The sequence below is a fragment of the Martes martes genome (genome assembly GCF_963455335.1).
Source record: "Martes martes genome assembly, chromosome: 3".
NCBI classification, from domain to species: domain Eukaryota; kingdom Metazoa; phylum Chordata; class Mammalia; order Carnivora; family Mustelidae; genus Martes; species Martes martes.
Genome location: NC_137890.1, coordinates 33,806,707 through 33,831,498, shown reverse-complemented (window position 1 = coordinate 33,831,498; position 24,792 = coordinate 33,806,707). Strand labels below are relative to the sequence as shown.

Below are 24,792 nucleotides of genomic sequence, written 5' to 3'. Positions count from 1 at the left end.
TAAAATCCAGTTGGTGACTTTCAAAAAATATATATCTTATATTTTAAAAATTAGTTATTCCTTTTTTTTTTAAGATTTTATTTATTTATTTGACAGAGAGATAGAGAGCACCAGTAAGCAGAGTGGCAGGGAGAGGGAGAGCAGGCCCTCCGCGGAGCAGGGACCCAATCCCAGATCCCTGGGATCATGACCCTAGTTGCAGGCAGCCACTTAACCAACTGAGCCATCCAGGCGCCCAAAAAATTAGTTAATCTTAATTTCAGTAGTTGGCACTTAAGAAATAGGTTAACCAAGATAGATTTTATCTTTTCATGTATTCAGTTCCTCATGGGGCAGTTAAATGTTTGCATGTGCCAGGATCTGGGGCTGGGGAGTTCCTGTGATAACGCTTACTGATTAGACTTCCTCACCTATACCACTGGAAGAAGCAAACATATTAAAGATAATTAAAGTAGTGAGATATGTGCTAGTAGCAAGAAATAGGCATTTCTCAGTGGAAATACACAAGTGGTGATAAGTTATTTCCACCTTGGAGGTAAAGAATACAATACCTAGGAGAGGAGGTGACACTTTGAATGAGTCTTAAAAAACAAAAATTCCTTGGCTCTACCTGGTAATAATCCTGGACCTTCAATTTCTACCTCTTCTGTGTTCCTCTCAATACGCTCTCTTTCCTGTGTTATCCTAGGTGTTACAGGAATATTTAAAATTAACCTTTCACCAGTGACTGAAATGTGTGCTACAGCACATTATTTTTGTTTGAAAGTCAGAAATATCAGAAAGGGACATTCTTATAAAGTGGGTTTAAACTTCAGTTGAAGTTGAAATTGAATTTGAATCTGTTTTATGCACATTTTCTTGTAAAGGCTCTGTTGTATTTGTAGGCCCATTTAAGGAAAACTTTCATTTAATTCCTATCATTATCTTTCTTCCATTTCTAGGGTCAGTATCCGATAACTGCAAGTTTCCAAATTTGCCAATGTCTTCACTGGAGTCAGAGGAATCTTTATAAAATACAGATTTGATTGTACCATACACCTGCTTTAATGCCTGTCATCTTAAGACAGCATAAAGTTAGATTCCTTAGCATGACTTTTTTCATTAGATTCTCCTTTGTCTTTCATTCCTTGCCATTCCCTGTCATATCATCTTATTTTGAAAGTTCCACACTCCTTCTTATCTTCAGAATTTTGTACATGTCCCTCTGTCTAAACAAAACAGGAATAGAACAGAACTTCCTCAATCTGATAAAAGATATCTACAGAGAACCTACAGCTAATATGATACCTAATGATGAAGTAGTAAATGCTTTTTCTTTAAGGGACAGTGAGTACAAGGCAAGGATTTCTATTTTTATAACATATTAAACATTTTAATGCAGTTTAAAATACTTTCCATTTTCCATTTATATGGAAATGCAAAGACCTATTAAAAGGCCCACATTCAGTAATACTAGTACACACCTACGAAAATGGCTGAAATTAGAAAGACTGGTTATAGCAATGTTAGAATACAGAACAACCGCAATTTGTTATAAAACCAAACAACCTATTCGATAATACAGCAATTCTATTCCTATGTATTTTGCCCAAGAGAAAAGAAAGCATATGCACACAATAAGAGTTCTACCTGGATATTCTTAGGAGCTGCATTCACGATAGTCAAAAACTGGCAGCAACCCAGGTGACTATCACAGGAAAATGGCTAATCAAACTATAATACATTTTATATTCTAGAATACTATCCCACAGTAAAAAGAAACAAACTACTGATTCTTCAACAACATGGATGAATCTGAAAAACTTTATGCTTAGTCTAAGAAGCCTTAAATGTAAAAATCTAGGGGCGCCTGTGTGGCTCAGTGGGTTAAAGCCTCTGCCTTCGGCTCCAGTCATGATCCCAGGGTCCTGGTATCGAGCCCCACATCGGGCTCTCTGCTCAGCGGGGAGCCTGCTTCCCCCTCTCTCTCTGCCTGCCCTCTGCCTACTTGTGATCTCTGTCTGTCAAGTAAATAAATGAAATCTTTTTAAAAAAAAAATGTAAAAATCTAAAAGAGGATAAATTAATCTATAGTGAAAAAATGCACTACAGTGGTTGCCTCTAAGGGTGGTTGTCTCCAAAAATTAACTGGGAAAAGTGGTATTAGGGAACTTTCCAGGGTGTTGGAATTCTGTATCTTAACAGGGTTTGTGTTACACATATGTGTATATTCTCAGAATTCACTGAATGGTAGATTTAAGATTTGTACCCCTTACCATATGTAAATTTAATTTTTTTAAGAAGAACTACAAATAAATATTGAACTATAGTTGATAATTTACATGTTGAACTGTTGAAAGGTGAAGGACAGATGTCTATAACTTACTTGAAAATAACATCAGAAATGTAAGATAGATCCATAAATGTATGTAGTGATAGATAGAAGATGTATAATAAATCATAATAAATCATTTACAATGCAATATTTAACTTAGAATCCAGATGTTGAGCTAAATGGGTATACACTATAAACATCTTTCAGCTTTTCCATATGTGTAAATATTTTCTTAATAAAATCTTTTTTTTTTTTTTTTTTTTTTTGAGAGCGAGCGAGCAGGCATGCAACCCAAGAGGAATAGGAGTGGGGTGCTGGCAGAGGGAGAGGGAGAGAGAGAATCCTAAGGAGGCTCTATGCCCAGCACAGAGCTAGACGCAGGGCTCAATCTCACCACCCTGAGATCATGACCTGAGCCAAAATCAGGAGTCAGACTCTTAACTCACTGAGCCACCCAGGCATCCCTCTTAATAAAATCTTCAGGAAAAATGCAGAAATAAATTTTTGCTTTGCTATTGTTTAAATTATATTGAAATCATCTTAGAATAAAATATATTTATACTTGGAAGATCAAGAAACTAGGTTCATCTCTATCCATTCACAATGGAAATTAGAATATTCTTATCTTTAAAAAAAAGAATATTTCTATCCTTAAAGACTACTTAGTAACAAAAATTTCAAAGATGTAGTACAAAACATTCTTTTTTAGGGGCTCCTGGGTGGCTCAGTGGGTTAAAGCCTCTGCCTTTGGCTCAAGTCATGATCCCAGGGTCCTGGGATCGAGCCCCGCATCGGGCTCTCTGCTCAGCGGGGAGTCTGCTTCCTCCTCTCTCTCTCTGCCTGCCTCTCCACCTACTTGTGATCTCTCTCTGTCAAATAAATAAATAAAATATTTAAAAAATTAAAAAAACATTCTTTTTTAGTACTACATTGTGTACAATTTTCAAAGGATCACCATCTAATACAGGAAATTTCAGCTGATATGAAGATGGTTAGACTTCATTTATTAGGTGTAGTTCATAGCAAAGTTGTGTTTGAAAGACTTTGACCTTTTAAAGAAGATTATGGAATTGAAGTTTATCTGTGGCTCTTATATCCTTAAGTTTGGACACTTAACTGACCTTCTATTTTAACATGGGTCTAATTTATTTGATGTTCCATTTTCCATAAAATTCAGTTGATTTAAAAGTTCATTTCTGGGGCACCTGGGTGGCTCAGTGGGTTAAGCCTCTGCCTTTGGCTCAGGTCATGATCCCAGGGTCCTGGGATCGAGCCCCACATCAGGCTCTCTGCTCAGCAGGGAGCCTGCTTCCCTTCCTCTCTCTCTGCCTGCCTCTCTGCCTACTTGTGATCTCTGTCTGTCAAATAAATAAATTAAATCTTTAAAAAAATAAAAAAATAAATAAAAATTCATTTCTTATACTGTGCCTCAAAATAAAAATTTGAACAATTAAAAAAAAACCTCAAATTTAAGATGTCCATTAATATCTAACTGATGGGTTTTTGAGATTTTAACTACATTTACCTTCTTCCTTTTGAATTTAGAGACAAAAGTCAGATAGGTATCAAAATGCCAGCTCACGGGGGCACCTGGGTGGTTCAGTGGGTTAAAGCCTCTGCCTTCCGCTCAGGTCGTGATCCTAGGGTCCTGGGATCAAGACCCGCATCGGGCTCTCTGCTCAGCGGGGAGTCTCCTTCCTCCTCTCTCTCTCTCTCTCTGCCTGCCTCCCTGCCTACTTGTGATCTCTGTCTGTCAAATAAATAAATAGAATCTTTAAAATAAATAAATAAATAAAGTAAATGACAGCTCTAGGAGAGCCATTCTGACATTCTGATAGAGCAGAATTGAAGAACTCATCTTGGATCCGGAGCCATGACAGCTGATACTAACATTGGCAATGGCATATGTCATCTCTTGCTTCCACATTTACCTGACAACTAATAAATCTACCTCTGAAGACAGACCCTGGTTCACCATGAAAAGTAGGGATAACGTTAAAGGAAAACAGGGAAAATTTATTTAAAATTCTTATTATACCATAAAAAGATCAGTCAACAAATATATGCATATTACAGTAATGGATCTACAAATAGCTTCATTTACTAATGTGAACTCTGTGGCTTTGTTTTAAAAATGGAACACTTCTGAAAGGTCTTTGGGGATGCCTGGATGGCTCAGTCGGTTAAGCGTCTGCCGTCAGCTCAGATCATGATCCCAGGGCCCTGGGACTGAGATAAGATTCCGGCTCCTTGCTCAGCAGGGAGCTTGCTTCTCCCTCTGCCTACTCTGCCTGCCACTCCCCCTGCTTGTGTGCGCACTCGCTCTCTCTCTCTCTCTCTCTCTCTCTGACAAATAAATAAATAAATAAAATCTTTTAAAAAAGAAAGAGAAAGGTTTCTCTTTTTAATGTTAAAATAAGGGTTGTTGTTGAATAATGTTATAAAAATTGTTATATATCATTGACTGCCTTAATTTGAGCTAGTAAACCTTTAGTTTTGTGGGGCTTTATTTTTTAATCCCAACCTACAGTAAAGTTGCCATTGCCTTCAAACTTTTTAACAATGAGAAACTAACCTGTCAGTTAAAATTCCTCCTGAAAAAGAATGGTGTGACAGTGGCAGAATTTAGAAATAAACAGTTTTACTGAATTTTTTTCTAATTAAAAAAAAAGGCCATCAATACATTGTTCATAGTGTGCATTTTTTATCACAGAGTAACCTACTTAAGTGTACAATATCATTATTGCAAGTTAAAATAAAGTTGTTCTGATAAAATAATGGACATCTTTCCTAATTAAAAATAATCATTTGTTTTATCAAGAAGAGAAGTAATGAAATTGATGTTATCATTACTTATTTATAATTACATAACACACGTTCCACATAAAAAGCCTTAGAATCATTCAGAATAACACAGCATCTATATTATTATGCTTTATAAGAAGAAACTTTAACATGTCATATGTTGCAAGCCCTTACACCTTTTAAAAATAAATGGAACAAATTTAAGCGACCATATACTTTAAGAAATATGCTTCTACTTACAAATGGACTGTTTGAGATTATGCATTAGCCCTTTTTAATGCTCTTATGCTCTCTGATTCATTAGTATGACCTCTTTTATTTTCACTTCTGCCGTGCTTTTTAAGGAAAAAAAAACTTATTTTACATCATACACTTTAATATTTTCCAGTTGAAAATGAAGATGAGGCTGAAAGGGTTCTTTTTTCCTATGGCTATGGTGCTAATGTTCCCACAACAGCCAAAAGACGACTAAAGCAAAGGTAAAATCAATATATATTTGTTTTACTTATCTACTCAAGCTAAATGTAATTACATTATGCTTTTTTGATAATGTGCAAAGTAAAGTTACTTTATTCTTAGTATGCATAAATATTAAATTGCTCACAGAATAAAGCACAGTAAGTTATAATCATGCATTTCATGTATTTTTAAGTGAGTTTAATGGTCAATAAAAAGAAGTGTATGTTAGAACTTTCCTAGAATTAGATTCAGTGATAATGACACCATTTTAGTTTTATTTTCACGTTAATTTCAAGTGCGTTACAAATGCTTTTGTACCAACAGTTTTCAGGTTAAAATCAATTGATTATGCTTCCTTTTTTCTCTTGTTTTTAATTCAGCTGTGTATATTCCTTGACATATATTTGAGAAAAAGAAAAAGAGAGGCAGGGAGAGAAAGAGATGAGACTAAACGTGTATTATGATTTAAAGTGTAGAAGACTGTGAAGCCCAGAAAACTTGGGGGAGATCCATTCGTGATTTCATGAGATACTACTTAAAGTACACTAAGAGAAAAATTGTATCTATTTTAATCAGTTTTCTAATTGACCTAGCTCATTTTTTTTTTACCTAATTCCTTTCTCCACTTTAGTTCATCCTTCTGTGCAAAAACATCTCACTGCCCTGTTTGCTACTCTATCAAACTTAAATATTTCTGCCAGACCTCCAGGCCTCTCCACTTGGTCCCACCTCCCCAGCCTCCTTTGCTTCTCTACCCAAAATGAGGGCAGTATATCTTTATGCCTATAAACATCTATTTTCTCCATACCACACAATAGAGCATCTCTCTTATCTCATTAACTCTTGTTTCCCATGTCATTTCCCCAACCAGATGGAAAGGTTTCTCAAGGTCAGCAACTGTATCTTGCGCTTGTTTATTCTCTTTCTCTTTATAGCATGGTGTGAGACACCTAGTAGAATTGTCTCTTCCTCTGAGTGAGGATTCAAAGCTGCCTATCTTTTATTTTTGTATGAGTTGATTGAAACATTTAGAGACATTACACATTAAGTAAGAAGTACAATTCATCTGAACTCTAATACTTTCATAGAAACTTTGAAGTGATGGCTCAGAGAATAAAATGTCTTTAAGGCTGTGATGTAAGATATAGGCCATTTTATAACAAAACAAATGGATGCTTTATTTCCCTTACTGGTTAAAGAAAATGTTTGGAAAAATTTTAGATCAAGGATGAATGACTGTCAAGTGTCATTTTGTAGCTGGAATGGTTAATTCTGTCTGGTGAAGAATTTCTAAATTAGGTATTATTTGAAAAATCAGTTATAGCCCCGTCCCATTCCCATTCTCTGCCCACTCTCTTCAGAGGTCACTAAGGGTGACCTCGGCTATTTTGTAATTATCATCATATCACTGTTTTGGAGCATTATATTGCTTAGGGAGGAGTAGAAAGTACTTTTGTGGGTAAAACTTCTTTGTCAATGGTAAATGATTGGTAAATACTAAAAATTGAAATTTGAAGGGAAAGGTCTATTCTCTTCTTTTTTTAGCAATATGAATCCTTCAAATGAATCTTTGTCACAAGGGGGAAAAAGAATTTTGCTGTTGCAAGGTTTTTTCTTTAGCCCTAAATGCTGAGTTCCTCTAAAATTGAAAGCAATTATTGCTGTTACCTTACTTTTTTTAAAGAATTTCCAAAAACAGATGTTGATTTCTTAATAATTTTAGAGTGAAGATTTAAGGAACCACAACTGATTCATATTCTGAATAATCTTAACTATCCAAATATTTCCAAAGATTTTATCACTGAGCTATCTATGTGCCTTGAACAAGTGCCTAATGGGCATACTATTAATATCTCCTACCAGCTGGTGCCAGGCATTCGTCTCATGGTGAACCAGAGGGTTATTTTGAGGAAGTGCTTCTCAGGTCATCTAAACTAAGTGAAGGGAAAGTAAGTCTACATATCCAAAGAGGACATTTATGCATTCCTTCATCCATTCATTCAACATCTTTTATTGAGTGCCTGCTGTATGCATGAAATTGAGCAGTGGCAAAGAGGGTCCCTCTTTCAGGGTCTGACACATTTCCAAAGTTTACAAAGTCTGTATTTCATTTTTTAGTAGATATTTGCAAAAAAGTCAATGGCTTCATGCTCTGTTTAAGTTTAACTTATTTAAAATGAAAGCAATGTAGCTTTTAAGAGAATCTGTATTGAGTTCTTCACACTTAAAATTAAAGCAATGGAAACTGAAGGTACATTATAAAACAACTCAATCAACCGCAAATGAAATGTTTGCATAATAAAGTTTTCATTATGCGTTAGTCTATACCAAAATATATTAAAATTTCAAAGGAACTTATTTTCAACTGCTACACTATATATTCCATTCATACTGTGTTTGATATAAAATCTTATACATTCAGCAATCAGATTTAGGTACATTAGAGTAACGCTTAATTGGAGTAAATTTCTGATTATAAAAATAATATGTTTACTTTAGAAAATTGCTGGTAATCCTACCATCCAAAGATAACCATTCAGAATTTATATAGATACATGTATTTTCTTGCATAGTTAGGGTATTATTGTATGTAACGTGGAAGTTTAATTTTTTATCTTACAATTCCATCTTGAACATTTTCTTATGTCATTGAATAGTCTTCAAAAAGATTTTTTTTTTTAAGATTCTATTTATTTATTTATTTGACAGAGAAAGACACAGGGAGAGAGGGAACACAAGTAGGGTCAAGTGGGAGAGGGAGAAGCAGCCTCCCCACTGAGCAGAGAGCCCAATGTAGGACTCGATCCTAGGACCCTAGGATCATGACCTGAGCCGAAGGCAGACGCTCAACAACTGAGCCACCCAGGTGCCCCATAACTTTTAATTGTTATCCAAAAACTTAATTTTTAGAACTTTGGATTTTGAATTTCATGTTAATAAATTCGATAGTCACTGAAAATTTTCACAGATTGCCTGTTGCTACTCAAGCTATGTTATGAAATGAAAGTGAGAACATGAATGCAGAGCTCATCACACAGTGCCTGGCATGTAGTGGGTCATTCAGTAAAGGTTCGTTTGTTAGACTGATTAATATTTCTTAGAGTACATTACACAGTTGATTTTAGAGGAAAAGCTAGTGTTCCAAAAACTTTACTCCCAGTTTAAGTTTTCACTTAAAACAATTTTGTTTGAGAATTTTAATGAGACTTCTTAATTAGTCAAGACACTGCCGTGGACATGAAACTGGTTTTGAGATGCACTTTCTTTGCTATTAGTATTAAGACATATTGTAATGCCAATTTCCTATAAAAAAAAGTAGCAAAGTTAATTTTTGTGCTTTGAAAAGTAACTCCTCAAAATGTCTCTTAAACACATTATAATTCTCAAATCAGTTTATTCATATTTTGAAGTTTCAGTGGAGATCATCAACAATAAGGAAATATCACATCAAACTCTTTCTGGGACAAAGTTGCAGTAGGTGAAAAGGGCTTACATAATGAAAGTAAATTAAAATGAAATGGGCTCTTCTTGACTTGACGAAACTTGAAAATCTGAAGTAATGTTTTTGTTTCGGTCATGATTGTTTTGAAAATAGCAAACAAGATTTTCTGGTTACATATTTTGGTTATGCTCTTTACCCTGCAACTTAAATGGGTAACACCCAGGCAGTAACGTGGTCTCAGTGTGTGCTTCTCTGTTTGCTTTGGCAAATCTGAATGAGTAGCCTTTTCTGAAGGTTCCTAAACCTTTCGAACTGCAAGATTTACTGCATACTATAGACCTTTTGTTTTAGTTTCCGTCTAGTTTTATAAAGAGTTGAAAGTTGAAAGTCTCACAGTAGACTGAGCTTTATAATAAAGGAAAAAATTAAAGCAGAGGAAACTTGTTTTTCCTCTAGCAAACTCTGGTGCGTAATGAAAATTTGGTTTTCTCTCGTTATTCTCATGTAGATGAGGTCTCATTTTTGTCCTTGGGGAGAGTTGTACTGATTTCATTTGGGTTGGTTTTAGGAATAGTCCTTTAAAAAGTTACTGATGTTCTATTCGTGGTCAACTCGAAAGTTGAAACCTATAGAAGAAACTAGGGCAAGTTTCATATGACTATAGGTCATCAGCATGAGACCATTATTTGGTTCTCAAGAATTACCAACAGAACAGGCAGTACAGGCACCACCAACCTGAAGAGCTCTGAAGCGAGAATCATTCTGGCACTAGTGCCCTTTTTTTGAACAATTTATTTTTTATGCCATACTAGTAGAGACAGACCTCTGAACTGCTAAAATTGAGAAAGATCAAAAAGCCAAATGTCATTTCAAATAGGTAACTAATTAGCAAGTCACTAAATAAATATTTACTTATATAAAGTTTTGATAATACTTAGAAAGTCATACCCAAGATTGAAGGAATGGGGACAGAACATCACTCCTCCATTGCGCTTTGACATCTCCGATAGAGATGAAAATCTCTCATGTCCACATTGGCGGGCTATACTATTATGAAGTTATATGTAAGAATCAGCAGTGCTACTCCCATCGACAGATCTAAGAGAATAACTTTTATCTGGAGTCAAGAAGTTGTTGAGGGAACTAAGAGATAACCCTGATGGGAATATTTTACCAGCTAACAGGTGAAATTTTCATTTAGTATTTAGATACAAAACTGCACTCCTGTAGTAGTAGTTTCTAGTTGATGTTGAACTTAGTCTTGGTGCAGGTAAAAACCACATGGCAATGAATATAATTACAAAGAAACATTGTTGTACCTACCTTAATGTCCAACAGATAGCCAGTAAATGCAGTGCTTTCTTGAGTTCAGTAAATTCTGTACAAAAAAAATGATAATAACCTTTAGCAGGAGTCATTTTTCCTGACTATAGTCATAGTTACTCTTTATAAAGAACTTGGGAAGGACTTGTTTTCATTCTATGTGCATTGTGCTTAAAGAGATAGAAGCTCAGCTACATAGATGAGAAATTCTTCATTTGTCTTGCTTTGGATTTCAGTTAAAGTGAATTTCTTTCTTCCCACTTCTAACACCCCAGATTTCTACACAGAATCCACTTATGACACCCACTCATGCACCACAATATGCCACATTTAAAGATACAGAAGATTCAAGTAAAGAGGAGATGAATGGGTTTCTGTAATATTTGCCTTCCTTTACTAACTTTATGCACGTTTTTATTACAAGTTCAGTGCTTAGATTCCGAGCATTGTCACACTTTAATATTGAAACTTTGTGAACTAAGAATATGGTTTCTACCAGTGTGTTTATAGGAACAAAATTCACTTAAAACAAAATCAATCAAGAAGGATTTATTAAGGGTCTAGTCTGTTTAGCATACACCATAGGGGGTAATATCGGGTCTCCACGTAAGTTCCATCTGTTGTTAAAGAAACGATTAACACACGTGAAAGAATATCAAGAAAGATAAAAAAGTATGTAATTTAGTGCCATATTGTATGCCAGACTGTATCAGTCAGAGGAATAGAGATCAGTGAAGACTAGAATGGTCAGAAATGGAAGAAGTGGAACTTGAAGGGAGACTTTGAGAAAAAGTTGGGTCTGGGTTGCCTGAGTGGCTCAGTTAGGCATCTGGTTCTTGATCTCAGCTCAGGTCTTGGGTCTTGAGTTTGAGCCCCACATTGGTGGAGCCTACTTCAAAAAAAAAAAAAAAAAAAAAAGAAGTTGAATCTGTTGAGCAAGGAAGTAACCTGTCTTCTTCAGACTGGGGGACCAACAGAGGTATAGTGGAAGGAATATACAAAGCATCTTTATGGGACATTAAGTAGAGTAGACTAGTGGAAAATAAGGTTGGTTCAATTGAGATTACAGAAGGCCTTGATATTTTTAGATAATTTAGACAGAGTAGAATTAACCATGTAGGTATGATTTGAAGTGGATAAGAAAAGAAAATAAACATCACTGCATTAAATAAGAAATACAAATATGGGGCACCTGGGTGGCTCAGTGGGTTCAGCCTCTACCTTCGGCTCAAGTCATGATCTCAGGGTCCTGGGATTGAGCCCCGCATCGGGCTCTCTGCTCAGAGGGGAGCCTGCTTCCTCCCTCTCTCTCTGCCTGCCTCTCTGCCTGCTTGTGATCTCTCTCTCTGTCAAATAAATAAATAATCTTTAAAAAAAAAAAAAGTTAATATTTTAGCTTTTACATTTAGGTCTTTGATCCATTTTGAATTAATTTTTGATATCGTGTGAGGTAATATTTTTACTGTGATTTTTAATGTAATTAATGTAATATTTTAATGTGATTTAATGTAATATTTTAATGTGATTCCTAAAAATTTTTAAATTACATGTGTGGCTTGCATTATGTTTCTATTGGAAAAAACTGGCCTAGACCAATGGTCTCCAGACTTTTTAATATGACTCCCTATTGGGAAAAAAAAAATGAGCATTCACCTACCAATACATGTACATGTATTTATTTATCAATTACGTATATGTACTATCATATGAATAACATACTATGTACATTAAAATAGAAAACCTACATAGAAAATTAACATTTTAAAGACACTTGCAACTCCTGGGTGGCTCAGTCGACTAGTTAAATGTCTGCATTTGGCTCAGGTCATAATCCCAGGGTCCTGGGATCAGGCACTACGTTGGGTTCCCTGCTTGGTGGAGAGCCTGCTTCTGCCACTTCTCCCCTGCTTGTGCTCTCTATCTATTTCTACCTCCCATCTCTGTCAAATGAATAAAATCTTAAAACAATAATAAAATTTTAAATACATTTAATATTAAAACAAATGTCAGTAAAATTTTCCACACTTCAATGGATTATTTTGCCCATAATTGCTTTTTGAGACCACCAGTGTAGACTGTGATCTTAACTTTATAATTGGCTCAAGTCTTCTTCCTTCTCCACAGTGTTGACAGAGAACTCTCCCAAGTGCAAATCTGATCATGTCATGCCTAACCAATTTACGGATAAAATCCAAATTCAGCTTAACCTTTAAGGCTTTTCATCATATATCCCCGCCTTTGTCTCTAGCTTCAGCTCTCACTACGCACCATGTGCTTTATCAGACCATACCACACCCCCGCACATCATGCTGTTCCCTCTACCCAGAATGCTCTTTCTCTGCTTCCTCATGAGGTTCATCAATTTCAGTTTTCATCCTTCTGTGTGCTCCTTAGCATTCAGCACACTGTGTGGTAATTTACTTGCTTGTCTTCCTCTGCAGACTATTAGATCCTCCAGGTAGAAACTGTGTGTTCCCAGGGCCTGTATAGATTATGGGCTTTTTACAAATTCTGTTAAAAGAAAATGTTCTTGGATGTCTTGTTGAATGAATTAATAAATAATCTTTCTTCTAATTCATCCTGCTTTTCTAGTAGTCACTGATATTTATGATGAAGAAAAAAATGCTAATATTACAATATTTTCATTTAATTGCAATATGATAATGACAAAAAATTATATGTCCTGTTTTTCCTATGTGTTCTAGATTTCACAATATTTTTTATTTTTCTTTCTTTTTTCCCTTTTTTTCTGTAACATCTATAATCCATGGGCTGAATGGGTCATTTAGGGCAACCCGAGAATCTTAATACTATTTCTGAAATGTCTATGAAGAGATGTGTTCTGCTGTCTTTACGGTGACTTTAGGAATAAAAGTGCATCAATTGAAGACCGATTGTACGGCAGTGTCTTCTACATTATAAGCATTATGTATCATAAATGAGATCAGCATTCATAGTAAAAGTCAGTCATTTTTGTCAGCATCAGTTCCTAGACAGTTCTTCTCAGTAAAATGCTCCTAAACACTAGTAATTAGAACACCATGAAACACATTATGAGCATTTCAAGGCATCGTAAGATAACTTCCTTCTATTTAGAGTTGATCTTCCTTTCTTAGAATCCTCAACTAAAATCAGGGCAATTCTTAGAAAGAGGTAGCCCTGGTATTAGGGCATAAGCACCAACATACCAAGAATTTCTTGAATTCACTTGTTTATGTCATGTGATATTTGGCATCGATAAGTGGTAGCACACCATATCTGCTTAAGAGCGTTATGCAATTGCCAAACAAAACAAAAGCACCCAAATCAGATGAGCTACTTACTTTCATTAAACATGCTGTCTTCAAGCCATTATCTTCCTCAAAATGTTGGTAATGGGTGATCTTTGCATCTGATTATTTTCTTGCATCCCCTTTTCTTCCATTTCGTATCATTTGCAACTGTTTTCTGTGTAATAGCATTTGATTGTGTTCATTGTTGCATACTGAACATTACACAGATATGGTCTGCACCTTCAACATACATTTACTGAGAAATTACTGTGTACACAGAAGACCATCATGCTGAGTTCTGTGAGAGAAAGATGAAAAGACTTACTCCTAACATATATGAAGGATGAGAAAGAAAATGAAAATATGAGTGAAGATAACTCGAAGGATTTTATATTAACTTCAAAAAAAGAGTTAATGAAAAAAAGAGTTAATGAAATAAAATACTGATGTTTGCAAACATATAATAAATCCAGCAGATTAAAACTGTAAACATAACATAAAATTAGTATTAAAACTTATTTGTAGCAATCTTATTTTAGGGTCAAATTTGAGAGAACTTATCATTAATCTTAGATTGGGAGACAGAAAATGGGGTAGCCATAACTGTAAATATCTTAAAAATCTATAGAAGAAAGTAGATCAGTGATTCCCTACAGCTGGGCAGAAAGATGAGGAACAATGCTAATGGGGAAAGATTTTTTGGAATGAAAATATTCTAAAATTAGAATATTAATTGCATAATTCTAAACATACTAAAAATCACTTAATTGGACACTTCAAATGGGTGGACTTTGTGCTATATAAATGACATAGCAATAAAATTCTGTGTCATCAAAGCTGTTTTTTACAAAAAGTGATTGTCAAAAAATAAAGACTGTCTTTTCCATCTCTAGCTTCAGCTGATTATTAAGGCAAAATCTTAGGCCAGTAGAAACGTACATATGAGCATATCTAAACCAGCTGAACAATTCACTATATAAACTTTTACCAGAACTCCTCTTTTTCATTTGGTATAACAAATTCTTAGACATGGATGTGTAGGATGATATTTAGCATTACTTCCTGAGTTTTATCTGATTCCTTTATCCACTGTTAGGAAATATTAAAAATATAATGGAATTGTTCCTGTTCCATAAACAAATAAAGTAATTTTATTTAAAGTGAAAATATTTTACTCCATGTCATTATATAACAGCTTGTCTCCCCAGATTCCACAGATTTTGCAGTTCAGTAATAGATTAACTCCTTTGAACATGAAGATATGATAAATAGGAAAGTTTTAGTTTTTTGGAATCACAAAGAAGGTCTTTGGAACATCATGTCTTCCCAACATTATTAGCAGTGCTTCAAAGAATTATACCATGTTTCTTTCCCTAGTAGATAGGAGGAATGATTTTTATAGCTGAGTCTTTTTTTTTAATTGTGTCTTTAAAGTGGAATTGGGGCATTTCACATTTAATGTGATGTTAAATACTGGAGGTTACACTCAATACAAGTTGTGATCATCATTAGATGGTCAAAGTGTGATCTTTTAGTACAGAATCTGATTTTACTATAGACATTTCCCCCTTTTCATGCATCTTTTCCATCGCGACTTTCAACAGAAAATGTATTCGGTTGTTTTTTGCCTTATAAAATGCATTTTGTTGTCTGAGGCAAACATTGAAGCTTTTCTAAGTGCAGACTTATTATTGTTTCAACTAATTGCCTAATTTGTTTGTAAATGGGAAATTTCTATAAAAATGGAGAAAAACTGTAAATTGCTATCTTGTGGTCTTTTCAAGCAAGTAATAATGTAACTCCCTACTTTTATAGCAAGGGCTAGAAACCATTACTGCAGTAATCAATATATCACAGTTATATTATTGAGGAGATTTTAATGTTACTTTCAAAATTCTGAGCTGTTGGGATATTGGTCTTCCACTGTTGACACCTGAAAATATTTGACTCCATATTTTTTCTGTAAATATTGAAGTATTACTAGGAAACGGTAAGTCAGTTTTAAGGCATACAAACACATTATTAATATTTTAGAAAGCATTCCTCTTTTTTAAGCATTCATTTTCTTATTTCACTCACCTAGTGTCCACTTGGCAAGAAGAGTGCTTCAGTTAGAAAAACAAAACTCGTTGGTTTTAAAAGACCTGGAACATCAAAAGGAGCAAGTAACACAGCTTTCACAAGAGGTAAATAACTTAAACAAAAGAAACTCAAATAAAGAATCACGGTGTTCATTTTAGTTCTTTGTCACTCCTTTGTATATTTTCTGAGCAGTTCTAAAATAAGCTGTTTGCTAGTACAAGATGATTTTACAACTTACAAAGCTAACTTAATGTTAAAGCCTTATAAAACAGCTCATAGTGTATGGCAAAACTAAGATCAAAAAAAGAGATTAAATACCCAGACTAAATATAAATGCAGACTAGACAGGCAAAGCTTTGATTTCTGAGAATATCAACTGGCAAAACAAGTTTGGCAATTTCAGGTGGCATTTTGAGTTTTTAAATAAAACCTCATTTTTAAATTTTTTTTTAATTCCAGCATTGTTAACATACAGTATTATGTTAGTTTCTAGGTGTACAATATAGTAATTCAACAATTCTGTATGTTACTCAGCGTTCATCATGATAGGTGTACTCTTAATGCCCTTCACGTATTTCACCCATCCTCCCACCCACCTCCCCTCTGGTAACCATGAGTTTAAAACCTCAGGTTTTTTGTTTTGTTTTGTTTTGTTTTAAAGATTTTATTTATTTATTTGATAGAGATCACAAGTAGGCAGAGAAGCAGGCAGAGAGTGAGGAGGAAGCTGGCTCCCTGCTGAGCAGAGAGCCCCACGCGGGGCTCGATCCCAGGACCCTGGGATCATGACCTGAGCCGGAGACAGAGGCTTTAACCCACTGAGCCACCCAGGCGCCCCTAAAACCTCAGTTTTAAATAGGTTTGATTTTTGACTTTTTTTATGAAAAATTACTTTTCTATTAAACATACTTAACTTGCTGTTCTCAAGCTCTCACATTATATGCTACATGATAGTTCCCAAATTATCTTTTAAAAATCAGATTCATATTTCTTACTTCCCTCAGCCTTATATTACATCATTTTAAAAACATACATATTTTTAAATGGTGGTTTTAATCCTTTTATTTAACCTAATTACATTTTTCTGTATTTCTGAAGTTCAAGTAACAAAACAATTCAAACCAAAGATGCCAACTCATTAGGATTCCTTTTATTTCCTGAGTTTCAGAATAACAGCTTTTTTATGTTAATATTTTAAAACTTGGATCTTATAAATAAAGGGATTTTTAAAGACGTATATTAAAAACTATTAATATATATCATGTATTCTTTGTGTTCTGAAGAACCTGTTCAGATTTATCTTTATAGTGCCCTCTATTAAAGTACTTTCAATAGTGTGACATTAGGATTTTTATGTTTAAATTCCCAAAGACCCAGAATATTACCTATCACTCCAGTGCCTGACATGTAGTTACACTCAGGATGGAAGCAGTGTGGCGCTGGCGGATGTTAACCACCAGCTCTCCAGGCCGGAGCGTGAGAGACAGCCCTGACTGGCCGCATTTGCTTGTGTCAGTGTGATAAATATGGCCCCTGTGACTAACTCTGAGCTGCCAACATCATGGTTCTGAACAGAGTAAAGACGCTCAGTAACACACCGTTACATAAAGTTTCCACTGCACAGGTATGATAGACATGGATAAACTCAAGAGCATAGCTAATAGTAAAATAACTAAAAATCAATGAGTTTGAATATTTGTTCCCTTTTTTAAATAAAATTGATTTTATTGTGCATTTAAATAATTTTTCATAATGGTTGTGTTTAACCATTCACATGTGTTTAACCATTCATAAACCGGTGTTTAACCGGTTCACAAAATTCCTAAAAATTGGCCGGTTAGCCATCACAAACTGTGGTAAGCCAGCTCCAGCACTCTATGGAACGATAAATAAATAGTTAGAGAAACAAATGAGAGGTTAAAGAAATATCTGTCTGCTGATATTTTATAGATCCCTCATGTTTCTTTTAACTTCAGAATGACGTATCAAAAATATTTCTTAAAAAAGCTTAACTATATATAGACTTGTGTTGGATGTGTGTGTCTGTGTGTCATAATATTATTTAAAAAAAATAAAACCACCTTCCTGAGCACATCAGCTAATTGAAATAGGAATTTCTTTTCCTTTGAAACAGGAGTTTCTAAATGGCACACAGCCCCATACAAATTGTGCAGGTGAAATGTAAGAAATTAAGTTAAGTATTCTTGTAATGAAGTATAATTAACTTTTTGACTTTTTATGAAACAATTTTAAAATAAGCTGTTGACTTATATTGAAAAAAAAGATTTAAAAACTGAAATATGGGGGCACCTGGGTGGCTCAGTTGATTAAGGGTCTGCCTTCAGCTCAGGTCATGATCCTAAAGCTCCGGGATAAGCCCCACATTGGGCTCCGTGCTCAGCAGAGAGCCTGCTTCTCCCTCTGCCCCTCTCCCTGCTCATGCTCTCTCTCTCTCTCACACACTCTCTGTCTCTCAAATAGATAAATAAAATCTTTTTTAAAAAATAAATAAATAAATACTGAAATATGTGTGATATGAAATGATGCAATGCCTAGAATTTGCTTTTAAATATCCCATAAAAAGTGGGGGGATAGGGCTCATAGATAAAAGAAGAATTTCAAAATATTGATCATGTTTGAAGCTGGGTAAAGGTTACATACAGGTTTGTTATTTAGTTCTATACTTTTGTGTATGTTTGAAAATCTTTCATAAGACATTGGGAGAAAAAAAATCAGTAACCTTATATTAAAATTTTTATTGCTATCATAGTATATAACTTTTCCCTTAAGATTGAAAATAAAGTGTTATAATTTGAAATATTTCATGGATTTAAAAATCTGTTTTCTGCCCATGAAAGTTATGTTGCTTAAATTGAAAATAATTATATAAACTAATTAGCTGAAAGATGATAGTATTAGAATGCTTCTATAACAGCTGACTATTCATGATACATGGTAAAAAAAAAAAAGGGGGGGGGGAGAGAGAGAGAAGGAAATCCCCTTAAGATCTATAGTCTTTAAGTAGTTTGTTTAACCTAGCTCGGAGTTTTGAGGGGCCGCTCAGTCAGTTAAGGGTCGTCCAACTCTTGATTTCAGCTCAGGTCATGATCTCAGGGTGGTGAAATCAAGCCCCATATGCTCAGTGCAGAGTCTGCTTGAGATTCTCTCTCCTTCTCCCTCTGTACCTCCACCCACTCATGCTCTCTAAATTAATTAATTAGTTAAAATCTTTAGAAAATTAAAAATTAACTAGCTTGGAGTTTTAAGAATATAATACGCAGATGAAACAAATATCTAAAGCTATAACCATTGAGTTATATATGTTATTGAGAATATATCTGAAACTAAATATAAATGAAGTGCCAAAATGAGAATGCTAAAAAATATTCAAAATATTCCTTTTATACTAGCTTTATTGAAATATAATTGACATACAGTAACCTGCACATATTTAAAGTGTCTAATATGATAATTTTTGACACATATGTATACCTATGAAACCATTACCAAATGTATATACATATATATACATGTGTATATGTGTGTGTATATATATATATACACACACACACACACACACACACTCTCTCTCTCTCTTTTTCATCAGACTTCTTTCACTCTGCATAATTATTTCAAGATTTATCCATAGTTCTTTCCTTCCCATTGCTGAGGAACATTCCGTTTATGGAAATACCACTGTTGTTCATTCATTCACCTGTTGATGGACATTTTGGGTAGCTTTCCGTATTTGCCTGTTACAAGTAAAGCTGATCTGAATATCCATGTACAGTCCTTTTGTGAACAGGTGCTTTTTGTTTCTTTGGGGTAAATACCTGGGAGTGGACCAGGTGGATCATATCCATATGGTTAGGCGTCTACTTAACATTTTGGAAACTGCCACACAGTTTTCTGAACGTTTGTGCCATTTTACATTTCTATTAGCAGCGTATGAAAGTTCTAGTTTTTCTACCACCTTGCAAAAGACTTGATATAGGGGCACCTGGGTGGCTCAGTGCGTTGAGCCTCTGCCTTCGTCTCAGGTCATGATCTCAGGGTCCTGGGATCGAGCCCCGCATCGGGCTCTCTGCTCAGCAGGGAGCCTGCTTCCCCCTCTCTCTCCACCTGCCTCTCTGCCTACTTGTGATTTCTCTCTGTCAAATAAATAAATAAATAAAATTTTAAAAAAAAAGACTTGACATAGTGTTTTTAATTTTAACCAGTCTACTGGGTGTATAGTGGTCACTCATTATGGTTTTAATTTGCATTTCCCTAATGACTAGTGATATTTAGCATCTTTTCATGTGCTCCTTTGCCCTCCGCTCTTCTTATTGCTGGAAGCGTCTTCAAATTTTTTCCCCTTTCATCATATTGTTTTCCTGTTATTGAGTTTTGAGTATTAATTATATATTCTAGATACAAGTCCCTTACCAGATATATGATTTGCAAATAAATATTTTTTCCTACTCTTTGGCTTGTTTTCCCATCTCTTAGCAGTGTTTGAAGAGCAGTTTTTGTCAAATGCAGTATATCAGTTCGTTCTTTTATGGGTTTCATGTTAGTATTGTATCTAAAATATCTTTGCCTGACCCAAAATCACAGGGTTTTTGTCTTGATGTTTCATAGTTTCAAGTCTATAATCCATTTATAGTTAATTTGTATATTGTGTGCAAGGTATAGATTGAAATTCATTTATTTGCATATTAAAATCAAATCATTTGTGCATCATTTATTGAAAAGACCCTGTTGAAAATCAGTCATAAATGTGTGACTCTGTTTCTGGACTCTGTTTCCAGTTATCTAATTTGTTTATCTTTATGCCAATACTATACTCTCTTGATTACTAAAACTTTACAATGTCTTGAAATTAGATACTAGTGGTTCTCCAACCCTATTTATTTTCAAATTTGGCTATTTTGTGTCCTTTGCATTTCTGTATGAATTCTGTAATCACTTCTACAAAAAATTTTTAAAAGCTGCTGTGATTTTGATTTGGATTGCATTGAATCTATAGATCAAGATGGAAAATTGGAAATGTTTTATTTTTAAAGAAACCTTTTAAAAGAGGATCTTAAGCAAGCTCCCTGCTGAGCATGGAGACCCTCCAGGGGCTCAATCTCATGACCCTGAGATCATGACTTGACCTGAAACTGAGAGTCAGACGTTTAACAGACTGAGCCACCCAGGCACCCCAGCAATAGACAGTTTTTTAAATAGATTTTAAAAAATATATGAGGAAAAGATACTATATTTAACTAAATAGTTACCGTGCCTGGTGTTCTTAACTCCTTTGTGTAGGTCTGAATCTCCATCTGGTATCTTACAGTTTCTGGTTGATGCACTTCTTTTAACAGTGCCTACAGAACAGGTCTGCAGGTGATGACGTCTTTCTGCTTCTATGTGTTGCAAAGAGTTATTTCATCTCTTTTTGGGTTTTTTTTTTTTTTACATTTTACATTTATTTTTTATATTTTACATTTTTTACATTTCTTATAATTCTTAACCAAATTTAAGATATGTTTTACATTTAAGAATTTGAAATATATTTCTGACAGGCCAAAGAAACCGGAAGTATACACTTAAGGGTTCACTCTTCTATGACAGCAAAATTTACATAACATAAAATTCACAGTTGTACAATTCAGTGGTTTTTGGTGTATTTAAAATATTGTACTACTGTCACCACTATCTAGTTACAGAACATTTTCATTACCCAGAAGGAAACTCTGCCCATTAAGCTGTCATTCCCCACTCTCCCTGCACCCAATCCCTGGCAATCACTCTGTGCTTTCTGTCTGTGAATTTGCCTTTTCAGCACACTTCATAAAAAATGGAATCATGCAGTATGTGACCTTTTATATCTGGCTGCTTTCACTTAGCATAATGTTTTCAAGATTTTCCTGTTATACCGCCTGTCAGTACTTAATTCCTTTTTATGACCAAATAATATTCCGTAGTACAGATGCATCATGTGTTGTTTATCCATTCATCCATTGATGGGTGTTTGGATTCTTTCCACCTTTTGTGAATAGTGCTGCTGTTAATATTCAAGTACAAGCGTTATGTTTAACTACCTCTTTCAGTTCTACGGGATGAACACCTAAGAGTGGAATTTCTGAGTTCACATTTGTTTTACAAAGAGAATTTTCCCAGGGCCGAAGAGTAAAGGCTTACTCTTTTTTTCCTCTCTCTCTTTTTCAGTACTTGAAAGATGTTGCTCCACTCTCTTCTAGTTTGCATTGTTTCTACCAAGAAATATGCTGTCATCTTTATCTTTCTGTCTCTCTAGGTAATATGTCTTATTTCTCTAGGAGCTTTTAAGATTTTTTTTTTTTTACTAGTTTTAAGCAATTTATAATGTGGCTTGTTGTGGTTTTCTTCATGTTTCCTGTTCTTAGGTTTTGTCAAGGCTCTTATATATGTAAGATCATCAGATCTGGAAATTTTTCGGCCTTTATGTCTTTATATGTGTTTCTGTCCTACCTCTCTTTCCTTTGGAGACTCCATTAGACATGTATTTTACTGTTTGAAGTTGCCCTGCAACAGAACAAACGTCCTTCTCTTCATTGTTTTCAGTCTTTTTCTGCCATGGCTTTTGAGTAATTTCTCCTACTAAGTCTTCAAGCCCACTAATCTTTTCTTCTCCAGTGTATTATCTGCCTGTAATCCAGTCTAGTATGGTTTACATCTCAGATGTTGTAGTTATCATTTCTAGTTCAGTCTGGGTCTCTTTTCTATCTTCCAGGTCTACCTAACCTTTTCAAACTTTATTTTCTTGAGCATATGAAATACAGTTTCAATAGCTATTTTAACATTCTTAACTACTAATTTTATTATTGTTTTACTTTCTGATTGGTTTCAGTTAAATTGATCTGTCTCCTTATGCATCATATTGTCCTGTGTTTTTGCATGCATACTAATTTTTTACTAGATGCCAGATATGAATTTTACCTTACTGCCAAATTTTTTTTTAAGATTTTATTTATTTGACAGAGAACACACGTAGGCAGAGAGGCAGGCAGAGAGAAAGAGGATGGGAAGGAGGCTCCCCGCTGAGCAGAGAGCCCGATGCGGGGCTCGATCCCAGGACCCCAGGATCATGACCTGAACCAAAGGCAGAGGCTTTAACCACTGAGCCACCCAAACACTCCCTAAATATTTTTGAATTACTTTAAGTTTTTGTTAGCTTTCTTCTCAGACATGGTTAAGTTTCTAGGGGAAGTTTTGGTCCTTTCAAGTCTTGCTTTTAGCTTTTATAAGTAAAGAAGGGTTCATTCTAAGGTCACTTTTTCCCTCCCCCACTAAAACCAAAGCATTTTTAATAATCTACACTCTGTCCTATGAATTACTAAGTTTTCTACTTTGGCTGGTGGCAACAGGTAAATTTCTGGCTCATGTGATCTTCAGAGATTGTTCTTTCTAATCTTTTTAGTGGTTCTATCTCTGTCTCTGGTAATTTCTTTACATACATGCACTGTTCAGTGCCCAGGTGCATACTAAAGGTGGAATTCTGAGAATTTTGTCTGTGTATAGCTCTCTTCTTTAGTACTCTGCCATAACAACTATAGTTTCTATTTGGTTTCTACTTCTACAGATCCTTAACTCAGGGAGCTTGGCAGATTGAGCCACAATTCCCCCTTCCTGAACTACTGCCTGAAAACTCTTCCCATACAGTCAACTAGGGCACTTATAGGGTTGGGCTCACTTTGTTTGTTTCCTGGGCCTCAGGGTTAACTGTTCTTCTTTGTTTGATGTACAGTGTCTTCAGACTGTAGTTTCTTTAGTTGGTTCAATATAAAAGAGTAAAATTATTGACTTTCTTTTTTGTACGTATATATATACCACCTAATTCTCAAGAAACCACCAATGGGTTAAGAATGGAGTATTCAAACATGGGCAGTAAGCTCCTTGATACCAGTCTTGGTGATGTTTTTTTGGATCTGACTCCAAAAGCATAAAAAAACAAGTGGGACTACAAACTAAAACCTTCTGCACAGCAAAGGAAACCATCAACAAAATAGAAGTGCAACCTACTGAAGGAGGAAAAGTATTTGGAAATCGTATATCCAATAAGAGGCTAATATCCAAAATATATAGAGAATTCCTATAGCTCCAACACACACACAAAAAATATATATATATTTTTAAATGGGTAGAGGATCTGAATAGATATTTTTCCAAAGAAGACTTACAGCTAGCCTACAGGCACGTGAAAAGATGCTCAACATCACTAATCATCAGGGAAATGCAAATCAAAACCGCAATGAGATATCACTTCACACCTGTCAGAATGGCTAGAATCAAAAGACAAAAAATAACAAGTATTGGCAAGGTGTGGAAAAAAGGAAACCCTCATTCACTGTTGGTAATTGGTACAGCCACTATGGAAAACAGTATGGAGTCTATTCAGAGTATTAAAAATAGAACTACCATGTGATTCAGCAGTTCTTCAGGATATTTAGTCAAAGAAAATGAAAACACTAATTCAAAAAGGGTTGCAGTATTCCTTGTAGCATTATTTATAATAGCCAAGATATAGAAACAGCCTAAGTGTTGATCAATGGATGAATGGATAAAGAAGATGTGATATGTATACAATGGAATATGACTCCACCATAAGAAAGAACAAAATCTTGCCATTTGCAACAACCATTTGGAGCTAGAGGGTATAGTGCTACTGGAAATAAATCAGGCAGAGGAAGACAAATAACATATGGTCTCACTTATATGTGGAATCTAAAAAAAACAAAACAAATGAACAAACAAAACAAAATACATCGTGTGGAAAAGAGTGTTAGTTGGCAGCAGAAGGGAGATTGGGGGTGGGTGAAATGGGTGAAGGAGGTCAGGGGGTACAGACTTCTAGTTACAAAATGAATAGGTCATGGGGATGTGGTGTGCAACATGGTGACTATAGTCTGTGGTATTGCTGTGCATATCTGAAGGTTGCCAGGATAATGAATCTTGAAAATTCTCATCACAAAAGAAAACAATTTTTAACCTTTTGGGCACCTGGTGGCTCAGTGGGTTAAGTAAGCCTCTGCCTTTGGCTCGGGTCATGATCCCAGTGTCCTAGGATCGAGCCCCACATCGGGCTC

General features: G+C 35.1%; 1 protein-coding gene across 1 annotated transcript in view; it reads left to right on the top strand.

Moving 5' to 3' along the window:
* The window catches only part of PIBF1 (progesterone immunomodulatory binding factor 1), a 195,280-nt gene that overhangs the window by 117,490 nt on the left and 52,998 nt on the right, over positions 1 to 24,792 (top strand). The window contains exons 13-14 of the mRNA XM_080798058.1: positions 5,508 to 5,598; positions 15,699 to 15,801. Coding sequence (XP_080654184.1) covers positions 5,508 to 5,598; positions 15,699 to 15,801 — 194 coding nt within the window. The remainder of the gene's footprint in view (positions 1 to 5,507; positions 5,599 to 15,698; positions 15,802 to 24,792) is intronic.